We start from the raw sequence: 15,980 nt of genomic DNA on the forward strand, positions 1-15,980 counted from the left end.
GCTACCTTCTATTTGACGCCAAGCTCGACCATATAGTTTCAGAGCTTCGAGAAACTTCTTATGCTCTTCCTCCGTCCATCTTTTTCGCTATTTAGATATTGTGTATGTCTTCCTTGTCTACTCAAACAGAAAACATAGAATGAAACGTTACTTAACAAATATCTAGAATGTTTATTGAATGACTGCTTACGTCGTACTTGAATAGCTAGGACATGGAAAATGTAATACCTTAGGTGCATTTTCACCTTCTGTCGTATTCATCTCCTTTAACTGAGTTACAGCTAAAGATTGGGCTTCAATATCTGAACCCATCCGCGAACTACTTGTGACAATGGTTCTTAACTTTGTCCCTTCAGCTTGATCCTATATCCAAGGCAGGAAATAGCTGGGTTCAATAATCAACTCAAGCATAAATAAAGTTTGTGGAATCAAGCTCATCTTTTTTGTGTCGTTGTATTGCGAGAACTTTTTCTGCCTTTGATTTGTCGCGGGCTAACTCACCTATGAAATAATTATAGCATCTATACTGATATGGCTATTGAGAAACAACCCACTAAGAGATTTCACAATCCACTGGCCACTTATAATTTTTGTAGAATGAAGGAGATAAATTTGGTGTCAATGATACTTAGAACACATGAAAAGAGAAGTGGTAATAAAAATAAATAAATAAAAATAAATAAAATAAAATAAAAATAAGAAGACTCTAACCAATGATGAAGTACTTGCTGAAGGTTACCAAGTCTAGATCTCCTGTAAGAGGAATAACATTAATGGATCCTATAAGAAAAACTTAACAATATTACATACAATAGATCGAGTCATAATTTCTAATGGCTCTTTACCTTTAATACGGGAAGCAATGCTACCATTGGACACGTAGGGCTGAACCAAAAGCCTTTTGATATTTAGCATATATGCTACACCAAATGAGCTTGAGAAGATCAATCGGAAGCTATGCTAAGCATTTGAACTTCAATCCAATATTGGAGCTCATCATAGTAGTTTTCCATTCTTGAGCCTTTTTTGAGCCGCAACAGCCCAACACTAAGACACCCAAACATGATCAAACCGACCATTTCCAACTAAGTTTTTGTTGCTTAATATAAAAAAAAAACACTTTGTACTAATTATTTTCACCGTTAATGATCAACAATAGCATCCGTGGTCTCCTATAACCCATAATTGTAAGAACGTATGACACTATGAGACATGGACCATGTATGATCACCCAAAATACAGAGGAAACGTACAATGGCTATATATAAAATTATAAATCTTAGTTATAACTTATATATACGTGGTCACCTAAATTATTGAATGTGCAGGTGACCTTAATTTTTTGTTGGAGTGGACACTGGTGACATAAGGAGCGGAAAATGAAGATCGAATATCTAGTAAAAGTTAAAGAAAGTAAGATATTTATAGATGATTAGAATAGTGTCTAGAATGATTGGGATACAAAATGAGTATTCAACAGAATCAAATCAATCAATTAAAGTATTTGTTACATTATCTCATTAAAAAATTTAACAGACAAAACAAAGGAAGATTGTGAGACCACTTCGATGATCTAACAATTTGCACTCTACAAGAAGAAAAAAAAGAACAATTGATGATTTTCATAGGAACTCTCTCTACTTCTGCACTCTACAAGAAAAAAAAAACAGTTGAAGATTTTCAGAGGAACTCTCTCTACTTCACTATTAACACTTGTGACTCATCTACCGAAACAAAAAATGTATAAACGAACTAAGATACATTCTCCTCTTGCCTGGCCGATTCATAACAGCACCCCTTCTCCTTTGCAATTTTTCTGTCCAAGCTGTATCGCTAATCAGCATTATATGACAATGCTAGCAAATGCCCTCATCTAAGGGCATTCACAAAAGCCAAAAGGGAATCTACATCTCTCTTCTTTGATGGGTACTTGATGGCTTGGGAGGAATGTTTAGGGAAGAAGAGTATTGTTGGGAAGCTCCCTAGCTGCAGCTCCTGTTGAGCATAAACTTTCTACTCACTGTCAGCCCTGAACTTGCCAACTTTTACACCTGACTCCTTGAGCTTATCTGCAAATTCAACAAATGAACCTTCCATTGCCTACACAAACCAAACATAAAGTCAGAAAAACATCAAACCTACAATGAACATTTTATGATGAAATCAACAGAAAAGATGTTTACCGTGCAAAATTGGCACCATGGAGCATAAAGTACAACAATCCATGGTTCTTTCCTACTTCCCATCTTGGCCAAATTTTCAATCCCCATCCTGTTCAAAGTCACAATGCTTTTAGTATCATGACATACTCTTCTTCTTTGATTCGGCTTGGCAAAGATGAAACTCCTGGGTGGGTCTTCTCACTATTTCCCCCCAAGTACGTCACCAACCCAGAGCAGTTTAGCGATGACCAACACAGACCTTTAAGTGAAGTTTCATCCTTCAAATCTTCATTGACCACGGAAGAAGAGACATCAGAACCCTTTGAAGGTAGCAACCAGAAACTCCTGAGATGTCTTCGATTTGCAAACTCGTCTGGTGAAATTAGTCTAATAAGAACTATTCTTGCCAGCTTCAAACACATAACAGACTCTTCATCCAGGTCAGGGAAGATTCTTCCTTGAAGATTTACACCCTCGGGATTCATATTACTGAAATACGCGCCTAGAGAGAGTGTGCTAGGAAATCTAATATACACATTCAGTCGTCCATTTCGGTTACTGTAAAAATGCGAAACCTCCAAAATGATTTCTAAAATATTGGTAGAGATAGTGAAGAAGAACTAATGTTGTTTTGTTATTCTTATTCTAACCATGATTGCTCGAAGGGCTTCAAGTTGAGTTCGAAATTTTAAGGGCATTTGTTTATGATCAATTTCGTAAAGAAACAACCCAGTTTTGAATTGCACTGGTTTTGGCCCTGATACATTAGAAAGAAAGGAAAACGACATCTAGTCAGGTAACAAAAATGAGAACTATGTTGTAACAGGGAGATATTGCTCCCCAATATATAATTTGACATACTGAGATTTAGATGTGGGAGAGGAAAAAAAACAATTCTGACACATTTTCAATACCATTGCAGGCATAACTACGATCCGGGATAGGCCAAACACTTCTACGCAGAGGAGGCCGGCTTTTGCAACTCCATGTCCTGCCTTTTTGAACATTTAACATCCTGCAGAAACAGGAAAAAAAAAAATCAAACCAAGACAACTGAACCATCTGCATCAGAATCACATAATGTATAGCGCAAATATAGATATGGTCGTTTAATATCCAATGCATCAAAAAACAAAACATATTATTGGCAACAAAGGAATATAAAAATACGATAGCAAAACTGCCAAAGGCTTGGAGTATCTTTTAAATCTAACTACTTGAGGAAACCATAACTATTCAATGAAACAAAATTTGCCTACAAATATGTATTATGGCATCTCGATTGCGATAATGTCAACAATGGTAACAAATTATGTTTTTTTTGGTAATGATAACAAATTATGTAACACATAGGAGAGACAGGAATATACACGTACGATATACTTCCGGATTTGATGATCCTCATCAAACTCGTAACTCTAATTAGGAACATACAATGAGAATGTTGTGATCATGTAAATGAGAAAGGCGATAAACCCTCCAAGCCTGGAACATTGATAATAAGCCATTAAAGTTTTGCATTCTTACGATGAAGACTTCTTATATTTTATCTTTTTGCATCTTATATTGCTCACCAGTCACCATTGCCAACGATATGCACTGAAAATGGAGAAATGTCCTGATTTAAGTACTGTAGGTCTGACATTTGTAGTGAAAGTCTCTATTAGAGCGATAATGAAGTATACCAAAGCAATTCTTTGTAAGTAAAATAACGAATTCTTGAGAAATTATTTGAATCGGGCAATCAGCTAAGAAATTAGATAGCTCTTGCTATGATCATTTGGCGTAGAAAGGCCCAAGCCTAGTTACCAGTCTCTGGATCAAATCATGCATTTAGAATCGTAGGATAGAGTAGGATTTCTAACTCAACCCAAACTTGTGTCATTGCATGTTATGGGTCTAGTACAGCCCAAGTTGAAATTTACCCTTAGTTTCCTGGGCTTTCACAGTTTTGTTTTTCTAAAATATGAACAAAAAAAAGGGTTAGCAAACCTGAAGAATGCCACACCAATGGATTTGCTTCATGTCAATTCCATAAGAGAGGTCGTCAGGAGCATGAGAGTAGCCACCTTCAATCATATAGAAAGTTGTGTTAGAAAAAAGCCAGAAAAGTTAACAATAAGAAATATTTCGTGCAGAACTTTTATTTCTAAATTTCTTCCATAGATTACCTTGCAAAATAATTCCCCATAAGAGAAGCTTTATCGTTCTAATGTTAATTTTCTTAACCGTATCTCCCACCTTTTGGATTCTCTTCAAATTAACAGTAGAACAGCTAAATATGAGATCATCTTCATTCGGTTTCAGAAATTAATCTTGTGCAGTAATGTAGACACATGAATACACTACTATGAAATATGCTAGCCAGGCCATGTCACAAAAAAAATCCCAGACATACTTTATGAAATTCGAACTCATCCCTTTCATTTTAAAGTTTGACACTATATTTATCAGATTTGAAGCTGAGGTGAAGTGTGTTTACGACTTCCTATCAGCTTATTTGTATATTTTGAGGTTTGAACATATCATCACTATATTTAGAACGTACCTTAAGTGCAAGAGCAATTGCAACACCCACAATAAAGAGAAAAAACGGCATGATGAAATCAGCCAATGTGCAACCATTCCATGGTGAATGATCAATACGTGCCCACGCTCCCCCAACATCATCCATCAATATCATTATTTGCACGCACCCGAAGAAGGCAAAAAAACGCAAGTGAAAATGCTAGTTTTGGTGGATCTGATTTGGCTTCTTCTGCTTTCTTCGGCTTCTCGGCGGCCTTTACTTCCTGTGGCTTGTCGGGTTTTGCATCAGCTTGCTTTGGTTTGTCGGGTTTCGCATCGGCTTGCTTTGGCTTTGGTTTCTCTTCTTCCTTCTTGGCATTTTGTTTGATCTCTATCCCTTTTATTACTTTGCCTTCATTGCTGTTGAGCTTCTTTGAGAATGTTTGCGGGTCGAAATGACCAGTTATTGTAATCGTACCGTGCTTCTTATCGATTGTTTGGCTATGGATTTCTCTTGTTCCAAAAACAGACCATGAAATATCATTCTAAGTATCACTTCTTGTTTAATTCTACTTTTTATATACACAACCAGAAACGTAATAACATAACACTTTAAGAAAAAAAGATTCTGAATAAGATACAAAAAATAACTAAAAAGATTCAACACGTATGAAAATGACATAAAAAAGAACTCACCATAGTGAAATTGACAAAGAGTTTTCCTCATTTTATTGTAACATTTGGCACAGTTAAGATCTACTTTCAACACCAATGTTGATATCTATATATTCAACAAAAACAAAGAGAAAAGGGATCAAACCACAGTACCGTACCACAACTGAACAAAAATGAACTTTGAAACAAACAAAATAGAGTAAAGTTTCAAGACCTTTTCTGCCTGGACACTAAAAAACTTGAAATGATCAAGGTGAGAACTCAAAATATGAGGAAGATTGGAGTTATTAATATGAGTGGCCAGCGGGTGGAGAAAGTGAAAGGGCAAAAAGGAAAAAAATGATAAGTCAAGCATTATTATACTGTGCCAAAATTAATATTGTAAGCCAACGTTGGAAAGAGCCTAATAAGATGATGAGTCGATGACCTAGAATGTCATCTCCTGTGAGTGACACTGATATTAATCAAAGTAAATGCTTTCATCACTCTGTCATCCTTTTTGACCTCCTTTAATTTTGGAAGAAGAGAAGAATAAGAGAGAGGGTTTGAAGAGATGAATTTTTATTTTGGAGAGTTGGGAGTGTTTTGTAGAATTGAAAAAAGAGTATAGAAAGAGGTTTTTAACTATTTTGGGTTACAAACAATTGAAATCGGCAAAAAAGGGCGTAGAATTCATTATTTTATATAAAATCTGATGTGTCAGTCTCAGAGAAAAAAAGGGGACTGACGTGGGTCACTGGGAGAATTCTCAACTACTCAGTATTAATGGTCTTTGATAACTAATTCCCAAAAGAGGTTCCCATATAAACAGAAAAATTACCGAAAGGAGTGCTGCGCCGCTCCTCCTAAATCATTACCTAGTCGATTACCTATCCTTTAATAGAGATGACCATCTAGTACACACTTAAGGATTTATGCTTAAAGTGCCTTCTATTCCTCTCCAGCCACAAGACTTTTTTTTTTTGGATAAGTCCAGCCACAAGACTCACATAATGCAAAGTGTAATATGTTCCATAATTTACCCTCCTTACGATAGTGCACTCTCAAGCTCCGAGTGAACCCGAAATAGGCTCCCCAGGATGCTACAAAATCTTTCACCAAGTGGGAAGCTAACTAGTAACCCCACAATGATAAAGAAAGTAAGACTAGACCTTCCAAGAGTAATCACAATGGACGACATTAATGACTGACCGACCAACGGATATCACAAAAATCCAATCCTACTTTAATAAGAATGATTATATGGATAGAAGGTCTGAAATCAGAACATAGTAATCAAAGCATGAAAAAAAAAATCCGCAAAAGAACCAGAAGAGGGATGGGATTGCCTGGCTACTTACCTCATTTGTCACTTTGGATATTGCCTCACGATGACGTGTCACCAAGGCAGTCAAAACTTCAAGAAGCCGCGATTTCACCTGACCTGTTAGCATCGCTGGCTCCATATTCCTACAGAATCCATTGTGGATGTTAAATTCTAATTATTCAACCTAATGAAATATGTTGAAAATGAAATTTGTCAGCATGAGAAGGAGACAGACATAGTTACCAGCGCAGTAGTCTCACCTGCTTTATATGTTCTAGGCCTGCATCGTCTTCTAGGAAAAAACTGAGATATTTAACTGGGATGTCCACCTGAAAACACTAAGATGTATCAAATTATAAGCTAATCTTCAAAAGACTTCGACTGCTAATTGCCAACGTGTTCAGAAATGCGAAAGTCCTTCGTTATTCCAAAGTCAAGGATAAGTGCATTTAGTACGTGGTTAGAGGAGGGTGGAAAAATAGGCTCCATGAAATTAATTGTCTTGCTTGCATATTTACCATTATAGCATATGCATCTTTTACCAAGCAAATAGATAAAATCTCTGTGATCTTTTGTTTTAAAGATGCTTATGCATTAAAGATAAACGATACCATGTAGGCATGTACTTGTACGTGCATTGAAATGAGATGATCATATGTATCAAAAATAACGAAGAAGATTGTAATACCTCTAGATTAGCTCCATATTTCCGGTGATTCTCTTGGGAATCTTGTCCACCAGAGAAGGCACGCTTATTTACCTATAGATAATAACATAACTCACAGTCAGTTTAAACATCATTCCATTAGGATAGTGTGTCATTTAGCACCCAATCGAACAAGGGCATAAAGTAACATAGTCTTGACCCCATGCACTAAATAAGAGAAACCGTATCCCCTCGGTCTTACTTTAAATGCAGAACGAATGACCTCATTGTGCACTTTGTTGATCCCATCACCAGTTCAAACCAGCTTCTATCCTAACATATTCTAGCGGTGTGATATTTACTTAAATCTTACAGCCATAATAGAATGATAAAAGAGCTATTTAAATTGTTGGCCAAGATAAAGCATGGAAACACATTTTCAAGTAAAACAAAAGGAACTATATAAAGTGGAAACAAGAATAATAGAGTTATTATATAGATAGCTGTATAGACCCCCACTTTGTGGCTCATTAAGCCCACGGATCCAGCCCAAATCAATTAAGCCCAAGGGCTTAATCCTAGTTACACCTAATAACTGGTCTATTTAAGAATATGTCCAGGTTCATTATTGTAGAAATATAAGGATAAAAGTTCAAAGAGATAACAATTCTTTTGACAAACAAATACAGTCCTCTTAGGACTCAATCTCTACCAATTCATAAAAAACATTCTATCTCAAAACAAGGAACTACGTTGAAACTTGATCCCTAGAGATTAGATCTTGGGTACGTAGGCGGCCATTATCTTGGTTCAATTTCATCTCCCCCAACATCAATTTCCTCTGTTTTTTAGTGAATTCTTTATCATTTGCTCTCGTTGTGTTGAAGAAGGTTACTGCCGAAACATAACTGGCGCCGTCTGTGGGTTTTTTTAGAATCCATTATCACGTGAAGCAATCAAGATGGTAAGCACAAGAAGCAGACCGAACTATCAACATATTCCTCCTGCCAATAGGAATTGCAACCCTCAAAATTCAACTCGGCCAATGCAAGAACCGTTGAACAATCGAGTTGATCCTAGTGGTAGGATTAATTTTCAACATCCAACTGCAGCACTGCCGCCACCGCCACCGCCTCTGCCTCCGCCACCGCCACCACCCCTAACAGTCTTGCAATAAGAAAACCAACAAGTAGGTAATCCTCTACGTGGTCCGCCCTCTGTCTATGTTGATCCTTCAGCTGACATGGATATGGACGTGGACATTACTCTCACACCAACTAACGGAACAGGCCAAGTGATGGTAACAACCAATACACCCCTAATACGGTTGAGCGTGAGTTATGATGAGTCAATATTTTGAATATGAACTTGAGAAGGAAGCTCGCAAAGAGACAAAGGCCGGTGGACGATGTTGTCAATTCAACTACATCAAGGCAACCACACAGGGATGCAGGCCATTCCAGTGTATGGGACCGTCTTGAAGATCCACTTCTAGTCCTCAGTAACGTGCTACTTCTCAAGTACAATCAACAATGCACGCTCTAAGAGTAATGGCCCTATTACCCGAACTTATGGGGAGATTCGGATTGGCAGGGATAACTACTACCCTAGACATGTCTCATCGCAGACAAGAGCAACAAAACATGGAGAAGCAGTATAATTATATCGACCATCCTACCAAGGGTGACTACTGGCCTAGACAGTCTGGTTATAGGAATAGAGAAAGACAATCACCGGTTGGAGCTAATTGTGCGTACCGCCAAAGATCTCTAACTCTAATAAGAGACAATGGAAGGTATCCTTCTCCACATGGGCACGACTGAGGGCGTCTAGCTGTTTGAGCAAGTACTTTAACTATGACAGAACAATAATTGAAATAGTTGATTGCAAAAGAACTTAACGATAGAGAGTCAAGGGATGCCAGAATTTAAAATTTGATGGTCAAGGAAGGGTACTTGATAAGTTATGAAAAAACGTCATCCCAAACAGGTTTGACCTGACAGGGAAGGCCAACCTCGCTGATTTGAGGAAAATCGCCATCCCAGATAGGTCCGACCTAACAAAAAAAAAATTGCATCATAGAAAAACTATAAAGAAGACCATCATCCTAGACCGGACGGACCTGACATGGAAGGCCGACCTCGTAGATTTGAGGAAAATCGCCATCCTAGACAGGTCCGACTAGACAGGGAAAGAAGGTGTCACGGAAGAAAGTATAAGGAAGACTGTAATCCCAGACCGGACCGACCTGACAGGGAAGGCCGACCTCGTAGATTTGAGAAAAATTGCCATCCCAGACATGTCTGACCAGACAGGGAAAGAAGGCGTCACGGAAAAAAATATAAGGAATCCCAAACGAGACTGACTTGACAGGGAAGGCCGAAGGCCGACCTCGTTGACCTGAGGAAAATCGCCATCCTAGACAGGTCTGATCCGATAGGGAAGGAAGGTGTCACAAAAGCAACTAGAGGGAAGACCACGATCCTAGACAAGCTACTGACTTAGATAGGCTGGTTACACGCAAAGAAAAAGACAATCTCCAGTCGGACCCGAACGTGTGTACCGCCTAAAATCTCCAACTCTTGTAAGAGATAATGGCAGGTGTCATCCTCCACATATGCTCGACCGGGGGCACCTGTTTGTTTAAATCTTCTAGATGAAATGGATTTAACCTTGCTTAACATAAAGTCCCTTTGATGTAACTTCCACAAATAATGGTCACGGGCATGAAGAGCTTTGTCGTTTCTCAAGGGGAATTGGGTAAAGTAGTTACCTGTAATTTTGCAGGCTTATTGTACAATGCCAAAGTATTCAACTGCGTTATCACCTTTCAACCTTGAATTAATGCTGAATCAGTTTCATCCACATAGCTGATTTCCAGTACATCTCGATGGTTGCTGTTGAAATAGACTCAAACGACATTTTTTACCGTACCGTTACGAAGTCCTTTTACATTTTTACATGTTATCGATCAATAAAGACATTCAATTTCCATTCTCATATGTTTGGTTGCCCTTTATTGCATTACTCTATTCTTCTATACTCCTCTTTTCAACAATATTGTCATTCATTGGTATTAATTCCAAAGAGGTCATCCATATTATGCCTTCTTCGGTCCAAGTATGTCGCATTCATGCCTGCTTGAAGAAAATCCGAGCCAATAAGATGGTTATTCTTGCTCAGTACGGTTATTGGAATACTCTCAAATTTTAATATCCGTGTGAATTCCACTACTAATGCAACGGCGTTGTGTTTTAGTTTGGTCAAAGTGCAAGAATGACAACCTTGCACCGGCTTGCAGAAAATTCCAGACCTTGCCTCGCATTTGGTGCATGTGTTGTTACACCTGATCGAATAGCTAAAGTCATTAAAGACCACCATGGCCCCTTTGCCTTAGTTTTTTCAATGACAACGCGAGACACTTTCTTACACTGATTTTATATTGGGGGTGTCTGTATTCCCCCATTATATTGCCATCATATTTTTCTATAAATATTACCTATCAACATGCAGCGAACAACACAAGATAAAAAACAAGAAGTGATGTTGCATTTCCATTAAAGGTTGGTATTGTTTTTCCTACTATTATTTATTACACAGTCAGCGTTCTATTACTTTCTCTCTGGAAAAGGCACACATTTTGGAGCAACTTTTAACAATATCCATATACAAATTTTCGCTAATTATTTTCGCTAATAATTTTTGCCTCCTTTAGCCAATAACTTTCGCCAATAATTTTTGCTAATTATTTTTGCTAATTATTTTCGCTAATTATTTCTGCAATAATTTTCGCTAATTATTTTGGTCAACTATTTTCGCTAATTATTTCCGCCAATAACTTTCGCCAATAAACGTTCGCCAATACTTTTCGCCAATAATTTCCATAAATTATTTTCGTCTCTGGTCGCCAATATTCCCGTCTCCTTTCGCCACTAATTTTCAATAATTTTTGCCAATAAACTTCCGCCAATAATTTTCGTCAATAACTTCCGCCAATGATTTTCACCAAAAAAATCCGCCTATAATTTTTGCCAATTATTTCCGCCAATAACTTTTGCCAAAAAATTTCACCAATTATTTCCGCCAATAATTTCCGCCAATAACTTCCGCCAATAAATTTCGTCAATTTTTTCCGCCCATAATTTTTGCCAATTATTTCCGCCATAAACTTCTCCCAATTATTTCCGCCAATAATTTTTGCTAATAACTTCCGCCAAAAAAATTTGCCAATTATTTTCGCCTATAATTTTCGCAAAATATTTCCGCCATAAACTTCCCCAAATTATTTCCGTCAATAATTTCTGCCAATTATTTCCGCTCATAATTTCCGCCAATTATTTCTGCCAATAACTCCACCAAAACTTTTTGCCATGTTTCCGCCAATAACTTTCGCCAAAAAAATTTTTGCCAATTATTTGTACCCATAATTTTCGCCAATTATTTCCGCCAATAATTTCTGCCAATTATTTCCGCAAAATATTTTCTCCAATTATTTCTGCCCATAATTTTCGTTAATTATTTCTGCCTCCTTTCGTAAATAACTTCCGCCAATAATTTTTGCTAATGTCTTCTACCAATAATTTCCGCTAATGATTTCCGCTAATAATTTCCACCAATAATTTTCACTAATTATTTCCGTCTTTTGTCACCAATAATTTTCGTCTCCTGTCATCGCCTACTGTCGCCTTTGACAATGAGATTACGCACGCCAATACTTGGTAACATTTATTCTATTTTATTTTTTTTCTTTTAAATCGATATGATGTTCTTCTATTCTTTTTTCTATATTAACTTCTTTGCCACATGGGCTTTGCCCCCACTTTGTATAGACCCCCACTTTGTGGCTCATTAAGCCCACGGATCCAGCCCAAATCAATTAAGCCCAAGGGCTTAATCCTAGCTACACCTAATAACTGGTCTATTTAAGAATATGTCCAAGTTCATTATTGTAGAAATATAAAGATAAAAGTTCAAAGAGATAACAATTCTTTTGACAAACAAACACAGTCCTCTTAGGACTCAATCTCTACCAATTCATAAAAAACATTCTCTCTCACAACAAAGAACTTCGTTGAAACTTGATCCCTAGAGAGTAGATCTTGGGTCCGTAGGCGGCCATTATCTTGGTTCAGTTTCATCTCCCCCAACATCAATTTCCTCTGTTTCTTAGTGCATTCTTTATCATTTGCTCTCGTTGTGTTGAAGCAGGTTACTGCCAAAACATAATTATAATCCTAGCTACACCCAATAAGTGGTCTATTTATGAATATGTTCAGGTTCATTATTGTAGAATAAAATGATAGAGGTTCAAAGAGATAAGAATTCTTTTTACACAAACAAACACAGTCCTCATAGGACTCAATATCTTCATTCATATAAAAACTATTTGTTCTAATAATGTGAACGACGTTGAAACTTGATCACTAGAGAATAGATCTTAGGTACGTAGGCAGCCATTATCTTGGTTCAGTTTCATCTCCTCTAACATCAATTTCCTCTGTTTCTTAGTGCATTCTTTATCATTTGCTCTCGTTGTGTTGAAGCAGGTTATCGCCAATAACTTCCACCAAAAAAATTCGCCAATTATTTCTGCCCATAATTTTCGCCAATAACTTCCGCCAATTATTTCTGCCCATAATTTTCGCCAATAACTTCTGCCAATTATTTCCACCAAAAATTTTCTCTAATTATTTCCGCCCATTATTTTCGTTAATTATTTCCGCCTCCTTTCGCAAATAACTTCCGTCAATAATTTTCGCTAATATCTTTCGCCAATAATTTTTCGCTAATTATTTCCGCTAATAATTTCCGCCAATAATTTTCACTAATTATTTTCATCTTTTGTCGCCAATAATTTTCGTCTCCTGTCATCGCCTACTATCGCGTTTGACAATGAGATTACACACGCCAATACTTGGTAACATTTTTTTTCTATTTTTTTTCTTTTAAATCGATGTTCTTCCATTCTTTTTTCAATAATAACTTTTTTGCCACATGGGCTTTGCCCATCCACCAAAGAGAGGGCGATGTATAGACCCCCACTTTGTGGCTCATTAAGCCCACGAATCCAGCGCAAATCAATTAAGCCCAAGGGCTTAATCCTAGATACACCCAATAACTGGTCTATTTATGAATATGTTCATGTTCATTATTGTAGAATATAAGGATAAAGGTTCAAAGAGATAAGAATTCTTTTGATACAAACAAACACAGTCCTCGTAGGACTCAATATCTTCATTCATATAAAAACTATTTATACTCATAATGTGAACGACATTGAAACTTGATCCCTAGAGAATAGATCTTGGGTACGTAGGCAACCATTATCTTGGTTCAATTTTATCTCACCCAACATCAATTTCCTCTGTTTCTTAGTGCATTCTTTATCATTTGCTCTCGTTGTGTTGAAGCAGGTTATTGCCAAAACAGTAGCTGACATATAATTCTTCAAAATCTAGAAGAAACATTATATCATGCAAAATGCACTAACCAGTATGATACTTCATGAAAAGACATTAACCAATTATGTCCATGCTTGTATTATGAATTTTCTAGTATTTCATGAATGTCCACATTAAGAAAATAAAGAATACTAGTAGTCTTTTGTTCAAAATCTGGAAGCAAAATTATATCATGCGAAATGAACTAACCAGTATGATACTTCATGAAAACATATTGAACACTTATGTCCATGCTTTTATTATACAATTTTTGGTATTTCAGGAATGTTTGCATTAAAAAAATAAAGAATCTAGAAAATGCAAATATGTTGAAGATGAGGACGTGAGATCTACACTCATAAGAAGAGAGGAAGTAGAAGCAAAAGAGAATGGGTAGTTTGTTGGGGAGAAATCAGGAGAGGTGGGATAAAGTGGAAGTGGCAATAAAGGAGAGAGAAGTGGCAAGTAGTATGGGATTATTTCATGTAGTCTCTTAAGTGTCATGGTGACGCATTCCAAGGTCTGATGGGATGGTTCAACTGCAAGCCAGATGGCTTGACCTCCACCGCTAGTCGCATATTGGCAAATATTGCAGCTTACGTAGTTATATTACATGGTCTTTATGGTTGGAACATAATCATCGAACTTTCAATAATGAGTCTAGAGATTTCCAGCAGCTAATGGTCAAACGTAAAACACTTATTCTTACCCAATGTTAGGGGTTTGAAATTGGAAGATCTTATATTTAGATGGGATGCTTTGGTTGAGGTTTAGCTCATGTATGTATGTTTGTACTTCTGGCGGTGTGAATCTCTCACACTGCATCATTATAAATAAAATGTATTGTTTTGCTGATAAAAGAAAAAGGAAATAAAGGAGGGAGAAAAGATATGAAGAAGGGGTTAGACGGGCAGTCACACACGCTTCTTATTTGAATTCCTCCCCTCTTCTCCCCAAGAGTTCGCATTGCTCACAGATAATTTTCGCAAGGTTAAAATTCATAAAAACTTTGCCATATAGTTTTTGACAAGTTGAAGACAATGACTGTTTTAAGAGAAATGTTTTTTTACTAAAAGGAATAAAAGAACCTAGGGTGCGTCCATACTGTACAAATATAAATTCAAGAATAGCCATACTCATACGTTAAATTTTCAAATATGAGGAACAAGAACGTGTAGAGATTCTAAAACCAAACCTTGTTCCTGATCACCTTATCAGAATTCGGTAAGTCTATCACTGATTTGGATCACTTGCAAACATTTTTCCAACTTCCCCCCTGCAAATGCAAAGAGCCCCAAAAGGAAAAATTAAGTTAATTACACTAATGTGATTGTAAGATTCTCATTTAGCAACAGGAGAACAAGAAAAACTCAAACCAAAACCTACAAATTCGAGATCCTGAACTCAGTTTACGGCCGCCCACATTGTCAAACATATTATTCTTTTGTTAAACTGTGCTTCTACAGTTCCTCCTAGGTGTGGAATATTTTCCAGCCATATGAAATCCATTTCAACTCGAGAAACATTACTTCCCTCAAATTAACGTCAATAAAAACATGAGAAGTGTGCTCATAGCAACCCTACCCATATCTATTGTTTATCATGCTGCTTTACCCACCCGCGCCCTCTGTGGAGGACCTGCTCATGGGTCTGTAGAAACCCGGCCTGTTATAGGGGAGTTGCTATATCCAACCCCAGTTCATAAATAGTTTTTTTTTTCAGTCTCAATGCAGCCTCAATGTAGGTTAACTAAAATGCTGGGATCAAGTTTTAGGCACCAAGCCAACCCGATCGATATAAATATCTAAAAAAGATAATATGGAGCTTCTTATTGTTTGAAATGAGGAAAAGTATTTTTCATTGAGCACATGCCGAAAAGTGATAATTCTTGAATCAAATGCAATCTCAGATGACTAAATTTGAATAACCTAATGGTGAATTTCCAACTTATTGGTAAATAGAAGCTGTTCAATTCTTGATGGTATCAACAAATAGAAGTAGTGAAGAATGTGTTAAACTGAGGTCTATTAACAATTTGGCGCAACTTGATTTCTAAGAAGTACTTTATGGCAAAAAAGTATGTCAGAAGTGAAGTGAAGTGAAGGAGAGGCTATTGGTGATACATATGTTGGCTAATTTTCGATATATTCCTTGCTTCACATTACATTTTTTTTGTTCTGCTAATCACCCATCACATTAAAATTTAAACTTGAGTGAGATCACAATCTAGAGATGCAATACAC

The 15,980-nt window shown here is 36.9% G+C and overlaps 1 protein-coding gene and 2 long non-coding RNA genes across 3 annotated transcripts; all 3 read right to left on the reverse strand.

The window, feature by feature from the left end:
* Window positions 1–1,472: 1,472 nt before the first annotated feature.
* On the reverse strand, window positions 1,473–2,720 carry LOC147503312 (uncharacterized). The gene is made up of 2 exons (XR_015221985.1): window positions 2,184–2,720; window positions 1,473–2,100 (listed from the first exon to the last, which is right to left on the reverse strand). It is a non-coding gene; the product is annotated as an uncharacterized LOC147503312 (long non-coding RNA).
* A 90-nt stretch (window positions 2,721–2,810) lies between these two features.
* On the reverse strand, window positions 2,811–6,796 carry LOC147503313 (uncharacterized). The gene is made up of 7 exons (XM_086608038.1): window positions 6,686–6,796; window positions 5,367–5,451; window positions 4,711–5,181; window positions 4,334–4,415; window positions 4,155–4,231; window positions 3,077–3,177; window positions 2,811–2,919 (listed from the first exon to the last, which is right to left on the reverse strand). The coding sequence occupies exons 3-6, from the start codon at window positions 4,843–4,845 to the stop codon at window positions 3,118–3,120; spliced, it is 354 nt and encodes a 117-aa protein (XP_086464164.1). The 5' UTR covers window positions 4,846–5,181; window positions 5,367–5,451; window positions 6,686–6,796; the 3' UTR covers window positions 2,811–2,919; window positions 3,077–3,117.
* Window positions 6,797–6,910: 114 nt separating this feature from the next.
* Window positions 6,911–15,013, reverse strand: LOC147503314 (uncharacterized). The gene is made up of 3 exons (XR_015220164.1): window positions 14,933–15,013; window positions 7,340–7,411; window positions 6,911–6,980 (listed from the first exon to the last, which is right to left on the reverse strand). It is a non-coding gene; the product is annotated as an uncharacterized LOC147503314 (long non-coding RNA).
* Between the last annotated feature and the right edge of the window lie 967 nt (window positions 15,014–15,980).

This window comes from Coptis chinensis, chromosome 4 (assembly GCF_015680905.1).
Source record: "Coptis chinensis isolate HL-2020 chromosome 4, ASM1568090v1, whole genome shotgun sequence".
In the NCBI taxonomy this organism is placed as follows: Eukaryota; Viridiplantae; Streptophyta; class Magnoliopsida; order Ranunculales; family Ranunculaceae; genus Coptis; species Coptis chinensis.

Excerpts from the sequence above, each read along its gene's own strand:
- LOC147503313 (XM_086608038.1), bottom strand. The coding sequence starts at position 4,845 with ATGATATTGATGGATGATGTTGGGGGAGCGTGGGCACGTATTGATCAT. Across the intron at positions 4,416-4,710 it reads CAATTGCTCTTGCACTTAAG|AGAATCCAAAAGGTGGGAGA; the intron begins GTACGTTCTAAA and ends GTTAATTTGAAG. Across the intron at positions 3,178-4,154 it reads ATTGGTGTGGCATTCTTCAG|GATGTTAAATGTTCAAAAAG; the intron begins GTTTGCTAACCC and ends CTGTTTCTGCAG.